Here is a 23,084-nt window from a genome sequence, read left to right on the forward strand (position 1 = left end):
ATTCATCGAAATCTAGCGGATTTTTATATTTTTTTCCATTTTTTGTGAAGTTTTAATTTATCTTTTACCACGTGTATAAGTGCTCTTCTATACCAGCATGGAATTTTTTTTGATGATTTGAGCGAATTAATTGTGCTGATAATTTCTCATTCAGTTACAAGAAAGAGAGCAAACGATGATGCAGGAGTTTTAGTAGGTATTTCACTGTATTTTTTGGAAATTACTTCTCCTGATAGACTAGCAGTTATAGCTGCTGCAAGGGAGGATCCTACTGTGGCAAAGTATTTGTTTACAATTTTTACGGACTCAATAGAAGAAGAGGATAAGCTGAGTTGTTCCTCTACATTCGTTATTTTTACCGCCACCTTATACGCCACCATATTGCAATTTTTTTATGTTATGCCACATATCTTTAAACATATTACGGTACTGTCTATAAGTTTTTTGTAATTCACTGTCATTAGGGGCTTTACGGCACTTTTTATGCAGATTGCCTCGCTTCCTGATTGATCTAATAAGATAACATTTGATAGGTAGCAGAGAATCCAACTCGTTACTACATTAGCATCTGCAAAATCAAGATTTCAAATTCAATCAAGAAATTCCAATCCGTGGCTAGTAGCTCTGCTAGAGCAAATATTATGCTGGAAGACCTTCTTGCGCCGTTTCTTCTCTCTCAGAGCGCCGTATTTGCGAAATATAGTGTTTGAGGTGACACAAAAAAATGTAAGGAGTTAATTTTGGGACAAAATAGCACAATTTGTACATTTGCTTATATGTAAGCCATGCCACACACCTACTTTCAGGTGTGCAAGAATCGCAGTGTGGTCCCGGTCAGCTGTAACTAACATTATAACTTAAAAATAGTTCCAGTATACGAAAGTTACAATTTGGCTCCTTGTTAAATTGTGTAGTATTATTTAGGTAGGAAATCATATTACAAATAGAGAAATGCTTGTGATTTTGATCCCAGATATCTGTGGCACAATACACATATAGTGAACATTACAAAGCCATTGGACATCAGGTAAGTTGTAGTCACCAATGAAACAGACATGTCGGGGGTATATAAATTAAAAATAATCTCAAAATATTCACTATATAATATCATGGAGCTAGTAAGCGATGGAGGCTATGTGGGAAAAAGAAGCAATGGGTCTAAAATATGATTTGCTTTTATTTCCTCCACTGTCACTGTTACTAATCAATGGTACGGATATAGCTATAGAATAAACTTGTATTATAGGGCTGTTAACTATAGTCGCACTTAGCTCACGACAAACAGCGACCAGAGATCCCTCTCCTCGACTCTTTTCCTAGTTAAATATCTTACAGTCCGTGGAATATTTTCAAACGGACATTCAAATATGGATTATTAAAAGTTTTGCTTCAAAAGTAATAAATAAATGTCAGTAAAAGCGTCGTTATCGATTACTGACTTAATATTTATTTGTAACTTAAGATAATGATGTTATTGTCAACAAAACCTTATCTGGCGGAATTGGCAGTCTGAGTGTTCGCACACAATATTAGTCATTGTTTACAGTGTGAACCAGTTTACATTCGCATCGTGCTGGCCGGAGGAAAGGATGGGCGACCACATAAACAAGGGACTCAAGTAGATAGTAGAAATGTTTAATATGATTACATCTTTTATATTTACTTCTCATTAGTTATGCTGTTACTACACACTGTTTATTAGTAAGTAAAATACTTATTAATTAATATGTATTTTTTCCATTTCTTCAATTAAATTTCAATTTTATTCATTCAAATATTATTATATTACAATTTCTACATTCTTCATAGATGACTGTATGATGTGATGACTCCCTAAAAGTCATGGAGTAAACGATAAGAGATTTGTTAATTATATTATAAGGGTTTCCTTTGAAATTCTACAAGTCTGATTTTCTTATACAGTAAATGCAATATTATACCGAGTTTTTGAAAAATTTCGAATAAAATTTATTTTTATTAACAATATTATTGTTTTTTTTTATTAATTTATTTAATCTTACATACTTCCTAATTTTATTTTTGCTAAAATGAATAATAAAGGATAGAAAGCCACAGTGTCGCTTAAATATCCAAATTATTTTTAACCGACTTCAAAAAAGGAGGAGGTTCTTAATACGTCGGTTTTTTTTTTATGTTTGTGACCTTAAAACTTTCGACTGGGTGAACCGATTTTGATAATTATTTTTTTATTTGAAAGCTGGTGCTTCCCGTGTGGTCCTATTGTAATTTGGTCTGACAATGGCATCCATGAGAAACCCATAAAAGTCTTTAATTTGCTATACAAACGTATACGTGGATGAAAAATTAACGAATATGAACGATTATGCCGTGTACTTTCCCCGGGGCAGGAAACGAATAGGGGAGTCCCAGGCCCATGGGTGTCGTAAGAGGCGACTAAGGGCTTTTTAGAAGTGGGAGAGTCACGCAGCCGTCTTTTGACGTCAGCACAATCGGGCCAGACTCGTCCGGGTTAAATACCACACTCGCACAAAATACCGGCGTGAAGTAGCGGCCTAGTGCCGCTACGTTTCGTATAGGTTAGTGTCGAGGACCGGAGGCCATTTCCCCCCCCCCCCTTCCCCAACAAAGATTATGAAAGCGGTCCCTAAAGAGATAGTACCCCAGGAGGGTACCAGCTCTACCAGAGTCGGAGATTCCCTCCCCGAGCACTCTAGCTCGGGCTGCCCTTCGTATTCTGGGGAGGGCACAGTACCGCGCATGACCAAGGACAAACGAGTCAGTAACACCACGGCACCCCGCTCCTCACTCAACGTGGACTTTTGCAATATCAGGGGAATTCACTCCAACTTAAACACCGTCCACCACCAACTTGAGACGGCGAAGCCGGCCTTGTGTTTCCTTACGGAGACGCAGATATCTTGACCTAGCGATACGTCATATTTAACGTACCCTGGGTACAAAATTGAGCACAATTTTTTGCCTCATGCACATACCCCGGGTATGTGTGTACGTTAGGGAGGATATCTGCTGTCGCCGTCTCGGCAATTTTGAGGGTAGGGACCTGTCACTCTCTCCGCTCCGCGTAGATTTAGAGGACCGCGTCCGCATCTATGCGTGTGTCTACAGGTCCCATAGTGGTAACGCAGAAACCGATCATATCATGGGCTGCGTTCAAGCGGCAATTGACGACGTGCTTGCACAGATCCCCTCCGATGAAATCGTAGTCTTGGGTGATTTCAACGGGCACAATGCCGAATGGCTTGGATCACGTACCACAGACTACGCAGGGCGATCTGTGCATAATTTTGCATTGGCGTACGATCTGTCCCAATTGGTTGAGTCGCCAACGCGGCTCCCGGATGTGGATAGCCACATGCCGTCCTTATTAGATCTTCTGCTGACTACACATCCCGATGGTTACCAGGTCATTGTCGACGCCCCTCTCGGAACGTCCGACCATTGCCTGGTCAGGAGTGTAGTGCCTATACGACGCCCACATCGCAGACCACCAGCGACCCGTCGCGTTTGGCACTACAAGTCAGGAGATTGGGATAGGATGCGTTCCTTTTTTGCATCCTACCCTTGGAGCAGGGTTTGTTTACCTTCGGATGATCCTAGTGCCTGCGCCGTTGCAGTAGCCGATGTGATACTACAGGGCATGGATATTTTTATACCAAGCTCTGTAGTACCGATCGGTGGCAGATCACAGCCCTGGTTCGATGCGTCAGTTAAAGCAGCATCTGACTGCAAAAAACAGGCGTATCGAACTTGGGTTGCGGCGCTGCGCACAAAGGATCCGAACTGCATAGTTCTTAAGAGGAAATACAACCGTGCTTCCAGATTTTTTAAGCGGCAAATCGACCGTGCAAAGTCAAAACACGTCGTCAAAATCGGCGAATAGCTTTCCAGTTTCCACCCGACCGGAACACGCAAGTTCTGGTCGTTGTCGAAAGCTGCTCTTGGTAACTTCAGCCAGCCGTCCATGCCGCCGTTGCACATGAGGAATGACACCCTGGCCCATACGGCAAAAGAGAAAGCCGATCTCCTGTGCGCTCTTTTCGCCTCCAACTCGACTCTTGACGACAACGGAAAAACACCGCCGACCATCCCGCGGTGTCAGAGCTCTATGCCTGAAGTACAGTTCAGACAGAAAACTGTTAGGCGAGCTCTGTTTTCGTTGGACGTCAGGAAGTCGAGCGGGCCGGATGGCATTTCTCCAATCGTGCTTAGAACGTGTGCCCCTGAGTTGACGCCGGTGCTCACGCGTTTATTCCGGCACTCTTGTTCCAAAGGCGTAGTCCCTGACTCATGGAAGTCAGCCCTTGTTCATCCGATCCAAAAAAAGGAGACAGTTCGGATCCGGCAAACTACAGGCCTATTGCTATTACCTCCCTGCTCTCCAAAATCATGGAGAGCATAATTAGCCGTCAGCTCTTGGTATACCTAGATGGTCACCAGTTGATCAACGACCGACAATACGCCATGGTCGGTCGGCAGGTGATCTTCTGGTATACCTAACACATATATGGGCTGCGGCTATTGAAAGCAAGGGGGAAGGCCTGGCAGTTAGCCTGGATATAGCGAAGGCCTTTGATCGTGTATGGCACAAGGCGCTCCTCTCTAAACTTCCATCATTTGTGCTTTCCGAGAGCTTGTGCAAGTGGACCTCCGGGAGAAACTTGTGTCTGCTATCGAGTCCTCTCTTGAGAAGGTCGCGGAATGGGGTAAATTTAACCTTGTCCAATTTAACCCCCAGAAGACTCAAGTTTGCGCGTTCACCACTAAAAAAACCCCATTTGTCGCATCACCGCTCTTCGAAGACACTTCCCTAAAAGCCTTGCCTAGTATCGGAATACTGGGTCTCGAAATCTCGAGCGATTGCCAATTCCGTGGCCATCTGGAGGGAAAAGCCAAATTGGCTTCAAAGAAACTGGGTGTCATTAATAGAGCACGGCAATACTTCAAGCCGGCCCACATTCTAGCGCTTTACAAAGCGCAGGTCCGGCCTGGAGTATTGCTGTCATCTCTGGTCTGGCGCACCCCAGTATCAGCTCGATCCATTTGACCGCGTGCAACGCAGAGCAGCTCGAATTGTCGGGGACCCAGTACTCTGTGAACGGCTGGATCACTTGGCGTTGCGTAGAGACGTCGCTTCATTGTGCGGTCCTCCACAGTGCGGTTTACAAGGAGCTTTCTTCCACGTACTACAAAGCTGTGGAATGAACTTCCTTGTGCGGTGTTTCCGGGACGATACGACATTGGTACCTTCAAAAAAAGTGCGTACACCTTCCTTAAAGGCCGGCAACGCTCCTGTGATTCCTCTGGTGTTGCAAGAGAGTATGGGCGGCGGTGATCACTTAACAACAGGTGACCCGTACGCTCGTTTGTCCTCCTATTCAATAAAAAAAAAAGAATAACTCAATATCGCGCCAACCGATTTCGATAATTCTTTTTTTATTGGAAAGGATAAACTTCAAAGATTGTTTGGTGAGAGTTTGGTTAGGTTCTGATTACGGAATTAATGACAAAGTAACGGAACTCTTCAATTCATAGGAGCAAATTAACGATACTCGGCTGAATCTTTTTTTTTGGTATCCAGATATTTAAGTCATCTACCATAACATAGTAATGGTCAAGTAATTGTCATAGTCAAATATGATGATCTATGGGACTCCTTTACGAGTTACAGTAAGGGTGCGATCTGTGGCAGAATTTCTTATTATCTGTAATCAAATTGCAAAGCGCTTTCGTTCATTGCTGCATTGAAAAATTTAGTATATCTATCGGAAGGACACCGATTCCAAAAATAATCGTAACTACAATTATATTAATTCATTAGATTGTATAAAAATACGCAATTATTTTATACTTTACTTAGTGCATATTATATCTATTGTTTTGAAATATTGTTTTTAAGTCGGTTGTTTTTTTGTTAAAATTTTTTTTCCGAGCTCTGTTACCAACCAGTTCTAACTGTAGACGACACGACAAATTTCGATTAAAAACTCTTCAATGAAATTATAACTTTTTTTTTAGTTTATTGGCCAACACAGAATAAATACGTTATGTTATATATTTTTATGAAATAAGTACCACGAAAACCTCACGGGTTTATCCGGGTACCTAGAGCCAATACATTTATTTTTAATTTCCAATTCCTTTTTTTTTCTCCTAACTTCAAACTTTATTCGTTTTATTTATGTATGTATTAAGTATGCATGTATATAGGATGTTATTTTTAGACTATAAGTTTCGTCATCAATCGTAAATTCTTTGTTCAGTTGCAAACAAGGCCTGCATTCGTACGCTGTTTGCCTCAAAACTTGAAATGTGAGTTACATTATTTGGAAATATACTAATGTGAACATTAATAAATTGCCAAATACAAAACATTTTCATATGTTTAACATATTGTTCTAAATATAGTAAAGTTCTTAGTCTATACTAATATTATAAATAGGCAATGTTTGTGAGGTTGTACGGGGAAATAGTATGGTAATATCTGGATCTACTTGTGAGTGTCAAAGTGTCATATAAATCCGAAAATGTTCAAGTTTTGTAGTAAATTAATTACATATCAATTAGCGGTAGTAAATCTATTGCAAGGTAATCGTGAAGAGCGAGAAATTTTCACCACAAGTATCCTTGACTACTTACCGGAATATCATACAATCATACATAATTTAATTATATTTTTAATAAAGTTAAATCTAATGCACCGTCGTCAACTGGCTTGTCTTCTGCTTGTAGTTATAAATCATCAAACTAATTCCAAAATGAATATGTCAAATCACATAGATTGCATAATAAATCGCGCTTATCGTTATTTGGGCTTCGTAATGCGTACTTGTCATCATTTTGAAAATCCACTTTCCCTAAAAATAGTTTATTACGCATACGTTAGATCAATTTTAGAGTATGCCTCCGTGATATGGAACCCATTTTACGCCATATATATTAATAGGTCGGAAGGAATTCAGAAAAAGTTTTTAACACACTTAAACTATAAATTCCGGAAAGTTGCATCCAACTACAAAGACAATTGTCGCATATACAATCTGCTGACATTGCAGGAAAGGCGTACTGTCTCGGACATAATGTTCTTACATGATGTGCTGAGCGGTCGTCTCAACTGTCCCTCTCTTCTGGCAGGAATATGCCTACGCGCCCCGTCGTTGCGCACCCGTGACATTTCTACTTTTCAAGTTCCTACTCGTCGTACTAATTATGGCCAGAACAGTGTTCTCACTCGTTGCACAAATGTATATAATAAATCCTTCAAAGATATAGATCCATTCTACGGTTCTAGGTTGTCGTTTAAAAACCACACCATAAAAAGTATTGTAGAGAAATCTCATTTGTAGCAAATATCTTTATTTATTTATTAATAGATTAAACTATTAAATGTATGTATTGTACTATTAAATCTGTAAATCTGTGTATGTATCATGTTTTTCTCTTATTTATATTCATTTTTCAGACTTATACATAGTGCCTGCGTTGGTTGCATAATGCAACCAACGCAGGCACTTCTTTAAATACTTTTTTTTTAATTTCTCTGATCGCGTGTTATTCATTGTTCATTTTTTTCTTTATTATTGTAAACACTTCCTTCCATTAGGTAAACTGTGGTAGACTATAATTGGCTATGTTTTTGTATTTAACTATAAGTGATTATTTTGTATTAAGCTGTTGTCAACCCTAATAAAATAAAATAAAAAAATATAATAAAAACACCGGCTGATCTGAGCAAAAGGTTAAAGTTTTTGGCAGCAAGTATGATCGACCTTGAATAGGGCGCTTACACGATCTTTTTGTTCCTTTGTCGCTTAATGTAGCATTAAGATAAATACTTATCAGAATGTCAAACAACACAGAAATGATTCATAATTCTAAAATAGCTTCTCTCGGTTTAATTATCATATGCTTTATCATTTATTTGATTTATTAAATTTTACAATATGGTTTTAATTAAAATGCTGATTTATACTTATTTCTTATGCGTGTTTATATTTTTAAGGACAAAATAGTAAAAATATTATATTTTCATCGATCTTAACACGTTTGATAATTTTCAAATAAATAAATCTGGGTCTTTATGGGGTTCAAAATTACACGGAATGTATCCGTTACATACCTTACGTACAAAGACGACAAAGCTAAGCTAAAATGCAGTTGCTGCAGTGTAGTCACAACTTTATAATATTTACAAATTGCGAATGACGGTCTGCGCATGCGCATCGCGCCGCTCGATCGCGTAATTCACTAAAGTTCTTGTATTATTGTATTCAGAATTGTGTCTTCTAATTGATATTCATTAGTGTAGTGCCTACACTAAGTTACCTATAACTTATTTATGAATGTTCTTTAGATTATAATTTGTATAGTTATATTATATTGTATAGAAAAAAATAATCGATATATTTTAGATATTGTTATATTCTCACGGCTCGCATATTATATTATATAGTATTTAGAATATATTTTCTCTCTTTCTCTGAGAAATAAAGTTCTTAAATCGTAAATCGTAAAATAAAGGTTGTAATAAAAATTATAAGGCTTTCGACAGCAATGCCTAAATAATATGAACAACAGGCGCAAAAAAATTAATACTTATAAAAAAAAAGGAATACAATTATTAAATAAATTCAATTAATAGTATGGTGCGATTGACTTTGAATAAAAAATCACTTGTGTTATTATAACCAAAAAATATGTTACTTAACAATTTCAATTACGTCGACAATTTTTAACATTTGAAAGGAGATATGAATGTTGGTCAAAGATACTGGAATGATGGCGAGAAGGATTAACGAAAACCTTTTAAATATAATAACATATTATACAAAGTTCAGTTGCTGACTCTTCCATATTACCAGTTAAATAATATTTCAAGTCACCTTTGTTTTATTCCATGCACTTGTAATAAATTATCGAACTAATATTGACTATTCTGTGGAAAAAAGAAGTGAAGCTTTATAGTATCAAGGAAAAAAAGAGGAACGAAGCTCCGATATACTATCGGTACCAAGATATTATAGGTATCTATCTCATTACGAATTACACAGAGCGACGCCTCTGTTGGTACGCGAACACAAGGACGAGTAAAAAAAGAAGGACTCCGCACAGTGATATTAGCAAGTAAAGCACCGTTATGGTAGTGTGTGTGCGGTTACGGGGGATACTAGTTACACAATTTTTTCTCCCTTAAATAATCATATATGGCCACAAATACTTATATAGTTTTTACACTTTTTCACAACGCACGACGGCATTTTTAAAATATTTTACTAAGACGCAAACTGATCTGTCACAGACGATGGCAATTCTCATAATGGCCGCCTATCGGCCTGTAGTAGTGTGTGTGCGTGAGGCTGTGTATTTACGTGTAGATTTTTTTAGTTCTCTTAATCCGTTATCCAGGTCATATAATAATATATTATACCTGTAATGTTTCACGTTTGTTCGCGAGTGAAACAACTAATCTTTACTATGTAGCACTATACTCGAGGATATATAGCACTCAACGTCACACGCTTAATGTCACTGTCAATGTCATGACAGTGACAATGATTGCTAACACATACTCAATTCAGACTAGATCTCAATACACTACAATACCTTAGGTCGATTAGTATTGTGTTACGAAACTGTTATGGGTAGGTTACACTTGACATTCTTTTATATATTTTTTATATTTTTATTTTGTTATATTTTATCGTCTTCTTGTCTTTTTCTTCATTTATTGCTATAAAAAAGAAACTGTACTAATTTATTATGTTATTCTGGTGGTTAGAAAAGTTTAACTCATCAATTTTGACAGGGCAACATAATATAATTTTCAGGACAACCAATTTTTAAATAAATAATTGTAAATCTAACTATCACAGCTACGTGAAGAAATAAAAATATCACTGAGATATTAAATAATCTGGGTATTCAGAAATACATAGTTTTTAAAATAAATAGATTTGGAAACCATCCTTCCATACTGAAAATTGTTTACGTTTTGGTTTTGGGAAGCGCGACAGCTGCCACTAAAGAAATGCATAAATTTCTTTCAAAATTTTAAGTTATTCTAACCTTTGTCTATTTTTTATGTATATTTTTTCTACAATTAAGAAATGGTCTAAATATTAATTAAGAAACTGTGTATATTCAGATACTTCTTAAAAAAAGCATTGTGTGGTTTTATGAAACCACGGTAAAAGTGAAACTTTTTTTCACAGTATAGACATTTAACTAAAAATTTTGCTGCCCGACCGTCACGCGACATGCAACACACAGACAAAAATGTTTGAGACTATGTAATAAAAGTTTCAATTTAATTATTTCCAATACACTCTTAAATTCAAATAATAAAATCTAGAGGGCCAGACATGCGTAGTACAATTTCACGCTTAAGCTCTGCACAGGCAAAAGGTCGCTCAACAGCCTCTCTGTTATGATTTTGTCATAGCGTCTTTTCTTGCAATATTTTTTTTACTTATAAGTCTAAAAGAGCAACTAATACGTGTAGCACTTCTGCTATTAAGCATTGCATCAGCACTGACCATATTCAGTGGTGAAGTATACGAAAGCAAAATATCTACATATAGTTCATCTAACTTATTCTATATTCTTATTCCAGATCAAAGATGACCGAATCTAATAATGACTCATCCCAGGAATCTCCTCCGTGTCCTGGTATTGAACAGCCTTTGGATCAAGCGTCAAGCCAGCCCATAGTGAATGTGCCGCACGATGACCAAGTCATCAACATCATTAGCAGAACGTTGGCACCAAATGAAAGAATAATAGTATGCGGGTCTTGCTGGCAATATATCAATATTCGACCCAGGTAGGTCATCATACTAATGTATTATAAGAAAACCAATTTTCAGCAATTATAAGAGGGAGTTTTGAGTGTGCAAATACAATCAGTTTATTTTGTATCAAAAAAACTGTATTCTACAACAAAATCATGTAAGTATGTAGAGTACTTGTAATACCTACTACAAAAAAGTTGCTTCTTTTCTCGGCATATCGGGACATAACCCGATCCCTATAGTAAACCGTCCTCTCAGCAAAGTCGTCCTCCATGACGACAACGTCTCCTCACATTCTGCTGAGGTTTTGAATAAATTTTTGAAGTTTTCAAATGTAGAACTGATGACGCATCCACGACACAGTTTGGCTCTTGCACCTTGAGTGTTTTTTTAATTCCGAAAAAAAAACAGATAATTTAAGCGGTAAGTATTTACAAGCCCTTAAGAGCCGATCAATGTGTTTCCAGAAGCCATTCAAGACGTTCCTTAGAAAGACTGACAGTACTAGAGAAGTGGTATAAAGTGTACACATAACATACAGGTCTCTTTTAGTAAGCGCTCCATTAATAAAGAGACCTTGCCTAAACGTTGTAAAGAAGCCCGAATCATTCCAATTCCTAAAAAAGAATTATAAACAAATATTGTTAACTATAGAGTTATCTCCGTTTTGAATGTATTTAGTAAAATGTTGGAAAGTATTGTTTATGATCATTTTAATATAAACATCTTACAATGCATCCCTGTTAACCAACATTGTTTTATCATAACACGTAGTGTCTCAATTAATTTGCTTGAGTTTACTCATGCCGTTAATAGCGACATGAATGATAGAATACAAATAGACGTAATATACATCGATTTTAAAAAGCCTTGATAGAGTCAATTACGGTATACTATTAAAAAAGCTTTACGCAGTTGGATTCAGAGGGAACTTTCTTAGATGGACAGAATCGTACATACTCGATGGTTTTAGATCAGACATTGTTTAGGCGACTTCTGGTGTGCCTCAGGGATCGCTAAAGTCGTCCTAAAGCTAAAAGTGCTATATTTGCAAGTACTATCTGGCGGCTTACATATCAATGTCATATTGACCACCTTGAAAAAATACAAAAGATATGTATTAAAAATATGAATTTAAAACTCTTTTCATTCATGTAGACTACACAGAAGCATGTCATCATCATTAAATCACTATCTTGGAATAAAGAAATGATCTAATTGACATATTATTACTCCTTTTGATATATTACATAATTCATTTGCCTGTCAGATCTTAAACAAAATATCATACTAGGTACTAATATAACGTACCAGGCATACTAATTTATTTAACATTCCCTTTGCATCTACTAAATTTTGTAGATATTCACCCCTTTTTCTAATTCCTGACATATATAATAATAGGTTTACTTCCGTCGAGATTTTTAACACTCATACCACACAACCTACTCACCATTTCAGTTATTCAATATGGATACAATGTCTTCTTTTATTTCTATTTAATTTTACTTGTAATTGTTCTTTATTATTTATGTAGTATTTCTCGTTTTTGTCTTAAACTACGAAATTTGTACAATTGAACTATTAGTACTGTTTTTAATTGGCATATCTATTTTGATATTTGTGTATCAAAATCATATCACTATGTATTAAACTATAACTTGTCATTTAAGTTGTAATTAAATCTCATCTTAGATAAAAAATAAGTTTTATCTTAAAAATATTGGCGTTTAATACCCAATGTATTCTTTTCTGTGTATTTGTTATTGTGGCCTATTGTCATATTTTATCGGGCTCGCTAAGGAACTCATCAATATTTCGGAAAGTTGAAGTTTCTGAAGTTACACATTCCTTATTTGGAAGAGAATTTAAAAAAAATCTGAGTATGACTTGAGAATTTGAATATAAACTAATCAAAATTCTAAACTTAAATGGACTTGATTTTGAAGTGAATTTAATTGTTTAATTAGATAAATAACAAAAATTTAAATTAATTATATATTTCTCATTGCAGTACAAAAATGTGCAGTAACAATCATCTATCCCAGGATCCTCCATCGTATTCTGATCTTCAACAAACTTCTGATCCAATAATGATCCAGCCCCAAGTAAAGCTACCCCATGGACTGACTGGAATATCTAACATTAACATCGTCAGCAACACATTGGGCCCCGGCGCTCAAATAATAGTCTGCTTTTCTTGCAGCGAACATAAAATAACACGATTTGAGAGGAAAAATTTTACGATAGCTTCGTGTTTCATTGGGTAAGTATTGTTTAGGAGCCTCGTAAAATACGTTACAGGACAAGAGTAATTCAAATGATATTTTATGCTTGGTTCGATATTCAGAACGAGCAGACCCATTAGACGTTGTCGTTGTTTATAGGAACAATGCACTAAGTATATCTTAAAATACTATAGAACGAAATCACCACATAGTATAAAACAAAGTCACTTTCTCTGTCCCTATATCCCTATGTATGCTTAAATCTTTAAAACTACCAGTGGGAGGCTCCTTTGCACAGGATGCCGGCTAGATTATGGGTACCATAACGGCGCCTATTTTATATATATATTACTGTTTCGGTTTGAAGGGCGCCCTAGCTAGTGAAATTACTGGGCAAATGAGACCTAACATCTTATATCTCAAGGTGACGAGCGCAGTTGTAGTGCCGCTCAGAATTTTTGGGGTTTTTCAAGAATCCTGAGTGGCACTGCATTGTAATGGGCAGGGCGTATCCATTACCATCAGCTGTACGTCTTGCTCGTCTCGTCCCTTATTTTCATAAAAAAAATACGCAACGGATTTTGATGCGTTTTTTTTAATGGATAGAGTGATTGAACAAGATGGTTTATATGTACATCCATTAAATATTGGAGAAATACTGTTATTTTTGAGGTTTCTAATGTGATGTTGTAAATAATTACATTTATTACGCTTACATTGCAATCGCAGGCTGAACCGTACGAGATTTATCAAAATAATGAACTAAGTATTGTACACATTGAAAAGGTCTACAGAAAACTCCGCTATGGTATATCTCTATCTCTTATGAATACATAAGAGATAGAGATATACCATCCCACAATAACATATTTTTGTCATTTACTTTTTACCACAAATAATGGCTAATTTTCGAAACGATTTTAACCAATACAGCATTAATCCTTATCTTATTAAATCTTAAATGCATTCTTGATATAATATAGATCTATATGGCCCTTTACAGTATATGATTCAAATAAATATTTTCGAAGATATTACAGATTTAAAAATTGCGGGATGTAGCGTTTGCGGCGGTTCCGGCCAGCCAGGACGGCGGGAGCGTGCCTATAAATAGCGCGTCGTAGGCCGTGGTTCTCTCAATAGAAAGCAACATTTTTGAGTGTCAATATTAACCCGAAAGGTGAAAGGACTTTTTCGTGATAGTCTGTTTTTAAAAAAATGGGTCTGAGAAAAAACGGTCGAACACTGCAAATACTTTATATGGCTAAACAACGTTTGACGGGTCAGGTAGTAAAGAATATGACGTAAATACTAGTATAATATGAATATATTCATCAATTAATAAAAAATCATAGAACTCGAACGCCACCTACCAGGTCCAATTGTATATTTAAGCCATTCTCGGAACACAACCACACAATATCTTCAAGGTGAAATTCTGAAATCCGACCAGAAGGAGAAAAACTACAAATGCATTAATATATTATAAACATAATCATATTATTATATAACCTAACATTACATTCTAATTGCAGATCAGAAATGGGCACTGAAACTAAAAATTATTCATCCCAGCAACTTCCATCGTACCCTGGTCTTCAACAGCCTTCGGATCAACTCACCAGCCAGCAGCAAGTTATGACTGAATCCCCTGTCATTACCATTAACAGCAATAAATTAGGACCCACTTCCCAAATAATAGTGAAGAAGAAAGGTTCATTTAGACCTTCATTTTTATTTAGGTAAGTAGTTTTCATGTGTTGCCCACAATGCGTAACATAACAAAAGTCTCGAGAATATTATATTAAGAGAAAATTCAATGGATTTTCAGTTATTACATATTTTAAATTATAATTATTGTGTATTTTAAATTTTGCAGTATTATACAAAAAAGAAGGCATAATATAACATTGGGTTCAAAGTACCGAAAATACACACCTGCATAGTTTGCAATGTTGTAGGCACATTATATATATTTTTAAGGATTGTGGACTTAATAAGTCGACACTTTCACAATGAGTATTTTATTAAAATTAAAATAGTAGTCAATGGTTGGCAGTTCAAAATAGCTTTTACAGCCTTACCGAGTGTTGAGGATGCCATCATGTGTGTTTCAATCGTATAGCAAGTGGTGCCTCCCGTGAGACTTGGATCTCGACCTAGTTGTACGCTAACGGCCGTTCCCAATATACTATCTGCAGATAGAGATAAAGTAATACCTTCTACTGTCAGTAATTAGCTGTCAATAATCTGAAGCTGTCCCAATATACCCAATAAGTCGTTCTTATCGCCTTATATTGGGACGCGTGAATTGCAATTTCCATACAAACTTCTATCGCTGGTAAGCTATTCGTCGTGACAGACAGCGTGTACGGATAAGGTGAGTAACCGTCGATAAGTTTATTGGGACAGAAAAGTCAACGATTGTTACGATTTTCATCTCAAGTAATAGATAGACTGAATATTGGGAACGGCCGTAAGGGAAGTGAAAAATTACTGTCTTAATAACGGATTACTTGGGTTGTGTAGCGTTTGTGTGTGTAAAAGTCGATGTCGCATTCGCGATGGTGATGTCATCATCAGGATCGACTAGTACGTGTCGCGGTTGACACTCGGGTGCGGTAACACATAGATACATGCCTGCCTCACCAAGGTGTTGTCTGAATAGCTCTTTGACATAATGAGGGGTTGGCAGCCCGAGATTTTTTTTTATGAAATAGGAGGACAAACGAGCGTACCTGTTGTTTAGTGATCACCGCCGCCCACAATCTCATGCAACACCAGAGGAATCACAGGAGCGTTACCGGCCTTTAAGGAAGGTGTATGTGCTTTTTTTGAAGGTACCCATGTCGTATCGTCCCGGAAACACCACACAAAGAAGTTCATTCCACAGCTTTGTAGTACGTGGAAGAAAGCTCCTTGTAAACCGCACTGTGGAGGACCGCCACACATCCAGATGGTGGGAATGATATCGTAACGTGTGGCGTGTCGTGCGAAGGTGAAATTCGGCGGCAGGGATCAGGTTGAACAGCTCTTCGGAACACTCCCCGTGACAAATGCGGTAGAATACACACAATGAAGCGACGTCTCTACGCAGCGCCAAGTGATCCAGCTATTCATAGAGTACTGGGTCCCCGACAATTCGAGCTGCTCTGCGTTGCACGTGGTCAAATGGATCGAGCTGATACTGGGGTGCGCCAGACCAGAGATGACAGCAATACTCCATGTGAGGCCGGACCTGCGCTTTGTAGAGCGCTAGAATGTGGGCCGGCTTGAAGTATTGCCGTGCTCTATTTATGACGCCCAGTTTCTTCTAAGCCAGTTTGGCTTTGCCCTCAAGATGGCCTTGATCCGGAATTGGCAATCGCTCGAGATTTCGAGACCCAGAAATCCGATAGTAGGCGAGGCTTTTAGGGAAGTGTTGTCGAAGAGCGGTGATACGACAAATGGGGCTTTTTATGGGTAACCGCACAAACTTGAGTCTTCTGGGGATTAAATTGGACAAGGTTCAATTTACCCCATTCCGCGACCTTCTCAAGAGAGGACTCGATAGAAGACACAAGTTTCTCCCGGCACTGTTCGACGATTTCCCAAGAGAGACCTGCATGGCCCATGTATACGGCATCACCAGTGCTGCAAAGCAATGAATGTTGGAGGTGTCCAACATATCATTGATATGCAGGAGAAACAGCGTAGGAAATAGCACACAGCCTTGGGGCACTCCAGCATTCACGGGCTTCGGGTTCGAGCAATGTCCGTCGACTACGACCTGTATGCTGCGCCCAGTAAGGAAGCTGGAGGTCCACTTGCACAAGCTCTCGGGAAGCCCAAATGATGGAAGTTTTGAGAGGAGCGCCTTGTGCCATACACGATCAAAGGCCTTCGCTATATCCAGGCTAACTGCCAGGCCTTCAAAAGCCGCAGCCCATCTATGTGTTAGGTATACCAGAAGATCACCTGCCGACCGACCATGGTGAAACCCGTATTGTCGGTCGTTGATCTACTGGTGACCCTCTAGGTATACCAAGAGCTGACGGCTAATTATGCTCCCATGATTTTGGAGAGCAGGGAGGTAATAGCAATAGGCCTGTAGTCTGCCGGATCCGAACTGTCTCCTTTTTTTTGGACCGGATGGACAAGGGCTGACTTCCATGAGTCAGGGACTACGCTTTTTGAATAAGAGTGCCGGAATAAACGCGTTAGCACCATCGTCAACTCAGAGGCACACGTTCTAAGCACGATTGGAGAAATGCCATCCGGCCCGCTCGATTTCCTGACGTCCAACGAAAACAGAGCTCGCCTAACAGTTTTCTGTCTGAACTGTACTTCAGCCATAGAGCTCTGACACCGCGGGATGGTCGGCGGTGTTTTTCCGTTGTCGTCAAGAGTTGAGTTGGAGGCGAAAAGCGCGCACAGGAGATCGGCTTTCTCTTTTTCCGTATGGGCCAGGGTGTCATTCCTCATGTGCAACGGCGGCATGGACGGCTGGCTGAAGTTACCAAGAGCAGCTTTTGACAACGACCAGAACTTGCGTGTTCCGGTCGGGTGGAAACTGGAAAGCTGCTCGCCGATTTTGACGACGTGTTTTGAATTTGCACGGGCGATTTGCCGCTTAAAAAATCTGGAAGCAGGGTTGTATTTCCTCTTAAGAACTATGCAGTTCGGATCCATTGTGCCCAGCGCCGCAACCCAAATTCGATACGCCTGTTTTTTGCAGTCAGATGCTGCTTTAACTGACGCATCGAACCAAGGCTGTGATCTGCCACCGATCGGTACTACAGAGCCTGGTATAAAAATATCCTTGCCCTGAAATATCACATCGGCTACTGCAATGGCGCAGGCACTAGGATCATCCGAAGGGAAACAAACTCTGCTCCAAGGGTAGGTTGCAAAAAAGGAACGCATCATATCCCAATCTGCTGACTTGTAGTGCCAAACGCGGCGGGTCGCTGGTGGTCTGCGACGTAGGCGTCGGATAGGCACTACACTCCTGACCAGGCAATGGTCGGACGTTCCGAGAGGGGCGTCGACAAAGACCTGGTAACCATCGGGATGTGAAGTCAGCAGACGATCTAATAAGGACGGCATGTGGCTATCCACATCCGAGAGCCGCGTTGGCGACTCAACCAATTAGGACAGACCATACGCCAATGCAAAATTATGCACAGATCGCCCTGCGTAGTCTGTGGTACGTGATCCAAGCCATTCGGCATTGTGCCCGTTGAAATCACCCAAGACTACGATTTCAGCGGAGGGGATCTGTGCAAGCACGTCGTCAATTGCCGCTTGAACGCAGCCCATGAGATGATCGGTTTCTACGATACAACTATGGGACCTGTAGACACACGCATAGATGCGGACGCGGTCCTCTAAATCTACGCGGAGCCAGAGAGTGGACAGGTCCCTACCCTCAAAATTGCCGAGACGGCATGAGCACGAGATGGCCTCCGGTCCTCGACACTAACATATACGAAATAAAATGGCACTTGTTTGGTATTTAACCCGGACGAGTCTGGCCCGATTGTGCTGACGTCAAAAGACGGCAGCGTGACTCTCCCACTTCTAAAAAGCCCTTAGTCGCCTCTTACGACACCCCTGGGGTTCCCCTATTCTTTTTATGGCCCGGGGAAAGTACAGGGCAAATGATCGTGTACTACGTTCCGGCAACACCACGGGGCACCAGTGGCCATGCATATGAATTTAATTTGCACTATCTGCAAACAATGCAGGTGGCGTGAATGTGCGTAAGCGAACACGACACTTGCATAAGTCATGATTGGATGTACGATTACTTTGTTCCTATAATACTAACACTATAAAATGTTCAAAAACGCCCCCCTCGCAAAATACAACACACTACACTTCAAGTCAGGTTGAGACAGGATGTGTTCCACGATTGCATACTACATTTACGGCAGGGTTTATTTCAGTTCTGATGAACCCAGTGCTTATGTGCAGTGGCTAACATTATGACACAGCATGGATACTTTTAAGCAAAACTCTGAAGTATCGAGTTCTGATATCAGATCTGTAGTTAAATGCGGCAGTTAAAGCAGTAGCTAACTATAAAGAAAAGTTTTTCGAACCTGATTTCTGGGGCTGCACACAAAGGATCCAATACAACCTACAGCTATCATGTCACCTATCTGAAACTCGCTAGTTCTGGGTGGATACAAAGATTAGTACCCCTGGGAATTTCAGCCACATTGCCTTAATAATACGGTAATAAAAGCGCGCTGTAGTCTGAAAGAAGATCTCGTGACAAGGATTGAGAAAGGAATGCTGAAATGGTTTGGACACGTGGAGCGATTGAGTGAAGATAGAATGACAAATCAAATATATAAAACTTTCAAGTCAGTCCCGGACTCGTAGGACATTTTTCAAACCTGTTGAAAAAGGGAAAGGTCCGAAGCACCCGGAACCAGCGAGCATGTATGAAAAGAGCAATGAATGCCGAAGAAGCGCGTGAGGTTTGTAAAGCTAGAAGCAAGTGGCAATCTGTTGTCTCTGGCTACCCCACCGGAAACAGGAGTGAGTGTGTGTATGTCCTTTCTTCGCGACGTAAGGGAAACCATATTAAGGGCACTCTTCCTTACTCGACTTTAATAATACCAAAATGTCTGGTCACCATCATTATGTATGATTACTTTCAAGTATAAATGTTTGTAAGAAAATTTTGATGTAATTAAGGAATTATTTATTAAAAACATGGGAATATAACTATTCAATACGAAATGAAATAGCTGCCAGCGCTTATGTTTCCAGTGAAGCCCTATTGCGGCACATAAATATGAAGTAGCTTCATTAAGAAGTTATAATCCTACTATTATTATAATTGTAAAAGTTTGTAAGAATGTATGGATGTATGTTTGTTACTCTTGTATGCAAAAGTAGTAAATGGATTTAAATGAAAATTTACGTTAATATATTTACTACTTACACATAATCCGAAATAATACACAAAGTGTCAAGTAAGTAGGATAATATTATGCAATCTGCGAGCTATTCATGTGTGTCATTATAATTGTAGTTAATAAATTGATACTTACATAAAAATATAATAAATGCGAAGTTTTTTAAGAATGTTTGTTACTCTTTAACGCAAAACCTACTGAATGGGTTTTAGTGAAACTTTATAGTAATAAAGCAAAATAGTTATATAGCATCAGAATAACACATAGGCTATAATTAATAAAGATTCATTGTTAGAAAATAATGGAAATGAAATGAAAAAGTCTACAACAGCAAGACATATCTATGTTTTATGTGTATGCCATTGTCGCCAAAATAGTGAAACGTAAGCACAATAAAAATTATTAATTTATTTCTAAAACACATTTGGTAATAACAAATTGATCAATAAATAAAAAAATGCTTTTATCAAATCTGGTATTTAAAGTACATAATCTTTGTCTTTTACACTATATCATTTGGACAAAATTTGAATAGTTATGATGATGACGATAAAAAACCGAGTCTGCGATATTATGATGTGGTCTGGTGGCGGGCGAATGGAACTGGAACGCAGGCGGTCGGATGGCTGAGGGCGGGAAGTTATTTATTTTAAACATCTACAGTTCCCATTAAGAGTTTCATTCCCAATTACTATCAAAAAATCGCAGGGTCATAAACTTGGCCACGCCATGTTTTTCCCACGGCTCTACGTGGCGTGCTCTCGCGTTTCTAAGTCGCAAAATCTGCATGTTTATACTGACTGACTGTTTATTGGAGTATATTGCAGTATCTTCCTACAGCTATTGCATTAACTTCAATCATCATATACATTCGTACCTATCTATCCTTACAAACAATAGCGTTTATCATACTTATAAGTGAGATCATAATAAATACTTTGTTCCAATTAACATACATTACACATTAAAGTTGTTCGAACACTTATAACGGGAACACGGCTGGACCAATTTTCATGATTTTTATTTGTTGAATTTTTCTCCATCCCAAATAGCAGAATAATATAAAAACATTGAAAAAAAAAATCTAAATCTATTATCTAATTGTGATAATACAATTTTGTAGAGGATAAACTTTGGATCTACTGAACCGATTTTGAAAATTCTGTCACCAATACAAAGCTATTTATTTTGTGAGTGGCTAATTCATATTAACCCCAAAAATGAAAAGACTTTTTCGTGGTAGTCGGATTTAAAAAGCAGGTCGGACAAAAAACGGCCGATGTTGTTTAAAATAATTTTGTTATGCACAAAGAGGAAGCACTTGAACAAGACATCAGAAACGATAACAATTCAATTTACACAATGTATATTCTAATTATTGTAGATCAAAAATTGAGACTAAATCATCTGCCACGAGTCTGCCTCAGATGAAGTCACCGCATGGACTGACTGGAGTTCCTGTCATCAACATTATTAGCAATACATTGGGACCCAACTCTACCATTAAAGTTGGCTGTCTTTGCCATGAAAATATCATTACTCGAGTGGAGAGCAAATCATCTATGAGGATTGCCTCATGTTTACTTGGGTAAGTAAAATGAAAAAGACTAGTGCAATTGCGATGCCACTCAGAAATATGGGCTTATCAAGAATCTTGAACAGCCCTGTCCATCACAATGCAGTGTGATGGGCATGTGTCACATTTTTTTATATAAATTGTTTTTTCTATATAAATTGGGGTTTACGGGCAAGAGACTCACGTGATGGGAATTGGTAAGGCTTGCCCGGCCATGGACATCAAGGGGTCAAGAGGTACTTTGCTGGCCTTTTAGTTGGGAGTATGCTGTATGCTTGAAGTTCCCAGATTCGAATCGGTTTGGGAAAACTGCTGCTAGTAATTTATTTCACAAAATGGCTGTGTGAGGCACGATGTTTCTCGCAAAACGCGTTCGGGTTGTAGTATGCTAAACTTCAACATAGTGCGGGTAATTTCGTATTTTGATGTGATGTCTGGTGGTGGAATTCCGTGGCTGGTATGAACCCCAGCAGCTCTTCTAAGCAATCTGTCTGGGGAAGAATATGCAGAAAGAACGAATATCCCTACGCCAATTAATGCCAAAAATGCTTGCCGATCGGAGATAACTTGATTATCGATGATTCAAGCCGCTCTTTGTTGCATGCGGTCAAATGGAAGAAACTGGTACAGGGGAGTGCCTGCCCAGAGGTGAGAAAAGTACTCCATGTGAAGAAAAAAGTTCGCCTTTTAAAGTTGCAGATGGTGGCTAACTGAAGTGAAGCACTGTCTCGATTTACCTACTGTGTCCACTTAGATTTTTTAAATTATTTTTAATATGCGCAAAACTTGCGTCTAACAGCAGATAATTTAAAACAATTCAATGCAACGAAAACTCGCTAGGATGCCAATCAAAGTTTTGGTATCCCAAAAATGTAGTTTTGTCAAATTTTTTTTCCTAGTAAGAAAAAATCTTTAAATCAGTCATCTGTATAGAAGAAAAACTAAATAAGTTTGAAATATTTATCGTAACTATAATTATTATGATTGCAGATCAAAATTGAACAATGAATGTTACAATGGCCCCTACCAAAAACTGACTGAAAAACCTATCGTTAATATCCGGAGCAACACAATGGGACCTAACGCTCAAATAATAGTCTGTGACTATAATGGCATCCATATCATAAAGCTGGAGGGGAAACCTTCTAAGAGTACTTATTTCTTCGCTGTCTTTTCAGGTTTGATTGCGTAAGTAGTTCTTCTGATATTTCTCCAATACGTAACAGCTCCGCCAATTTGCTCTTGATATACATCGAGGGTCACAAGTTGATCAACGAATGACAGTACGGTTCCCACCATGGTTGATCGGCTGCCAACCTTCTGGTTCGCCTAAGAGCCTAAAGATAAGGCTTGACAGTTGGTCTGGATATAGCGAACACCTTCACGTCAACACATCCATTGATTGGGCTTCTTGACAGATATCACAAATGGACCACCAGCTCGTCTCCTGGGTGCAGCAACTCCTACAGCGCAGCATACATGTCTATTATCCCCTGTGTGTTCTTTCCTACACTACTTCTTCTACGTATCAATGATATACTGAAGGCCAGCAACATGCATTGTTACTGGAAATACC

The 23,084-nt window shown here is 38.6% G+C and overlaps 1 protein-coding gene across 8 annotated transcripts in view; it reads left to right on the forward strand.

The window, feature by feature from the left end:
• The first annotated feature begins 1,576 nt into the window (after window positions 1–1,576).
• Window positions 1,577–23,084, forward strand: part of LOC126973801 (uncharacterized) — a 69,666-nt gene continuing 48,158 nt past the window's right edge. For 2 of the 8 annotated variants that reach the window (XM_050821141.1, XM_050821137.1), the window contains exons 1-2: window positions 1,577–1,701; window positions 10,613–10,822. In XM_050821141.1, the coding sequence (XP_050677098.1) occupies window positions 10,620–10,822 (203 nt within the window). In that variant the 5' untranslated portion in view covers window positions 1,577–1,701; window positions 10,613–10,619. The other 6 variants (XM_050821142.1, XM_050821135.1, XM_050821134.1 and 3 more) reach the window with 6 other exon arrangements.

The sequence above is a fragment of the Leptidea sinapis genome, chromosome 30 (genome assembly GCF_905404315.1).
Source record: "Leptidea sinapis chromosome 30, ilLepSina1.1, whole genome shotgun sequence".
NCBI classification, from domain to species: Eukaryota; Metazoa; Arthropoda; class Insecta; order Lepidoptera; family Pieridae; genus Leptidea; species Leptidea sinapis.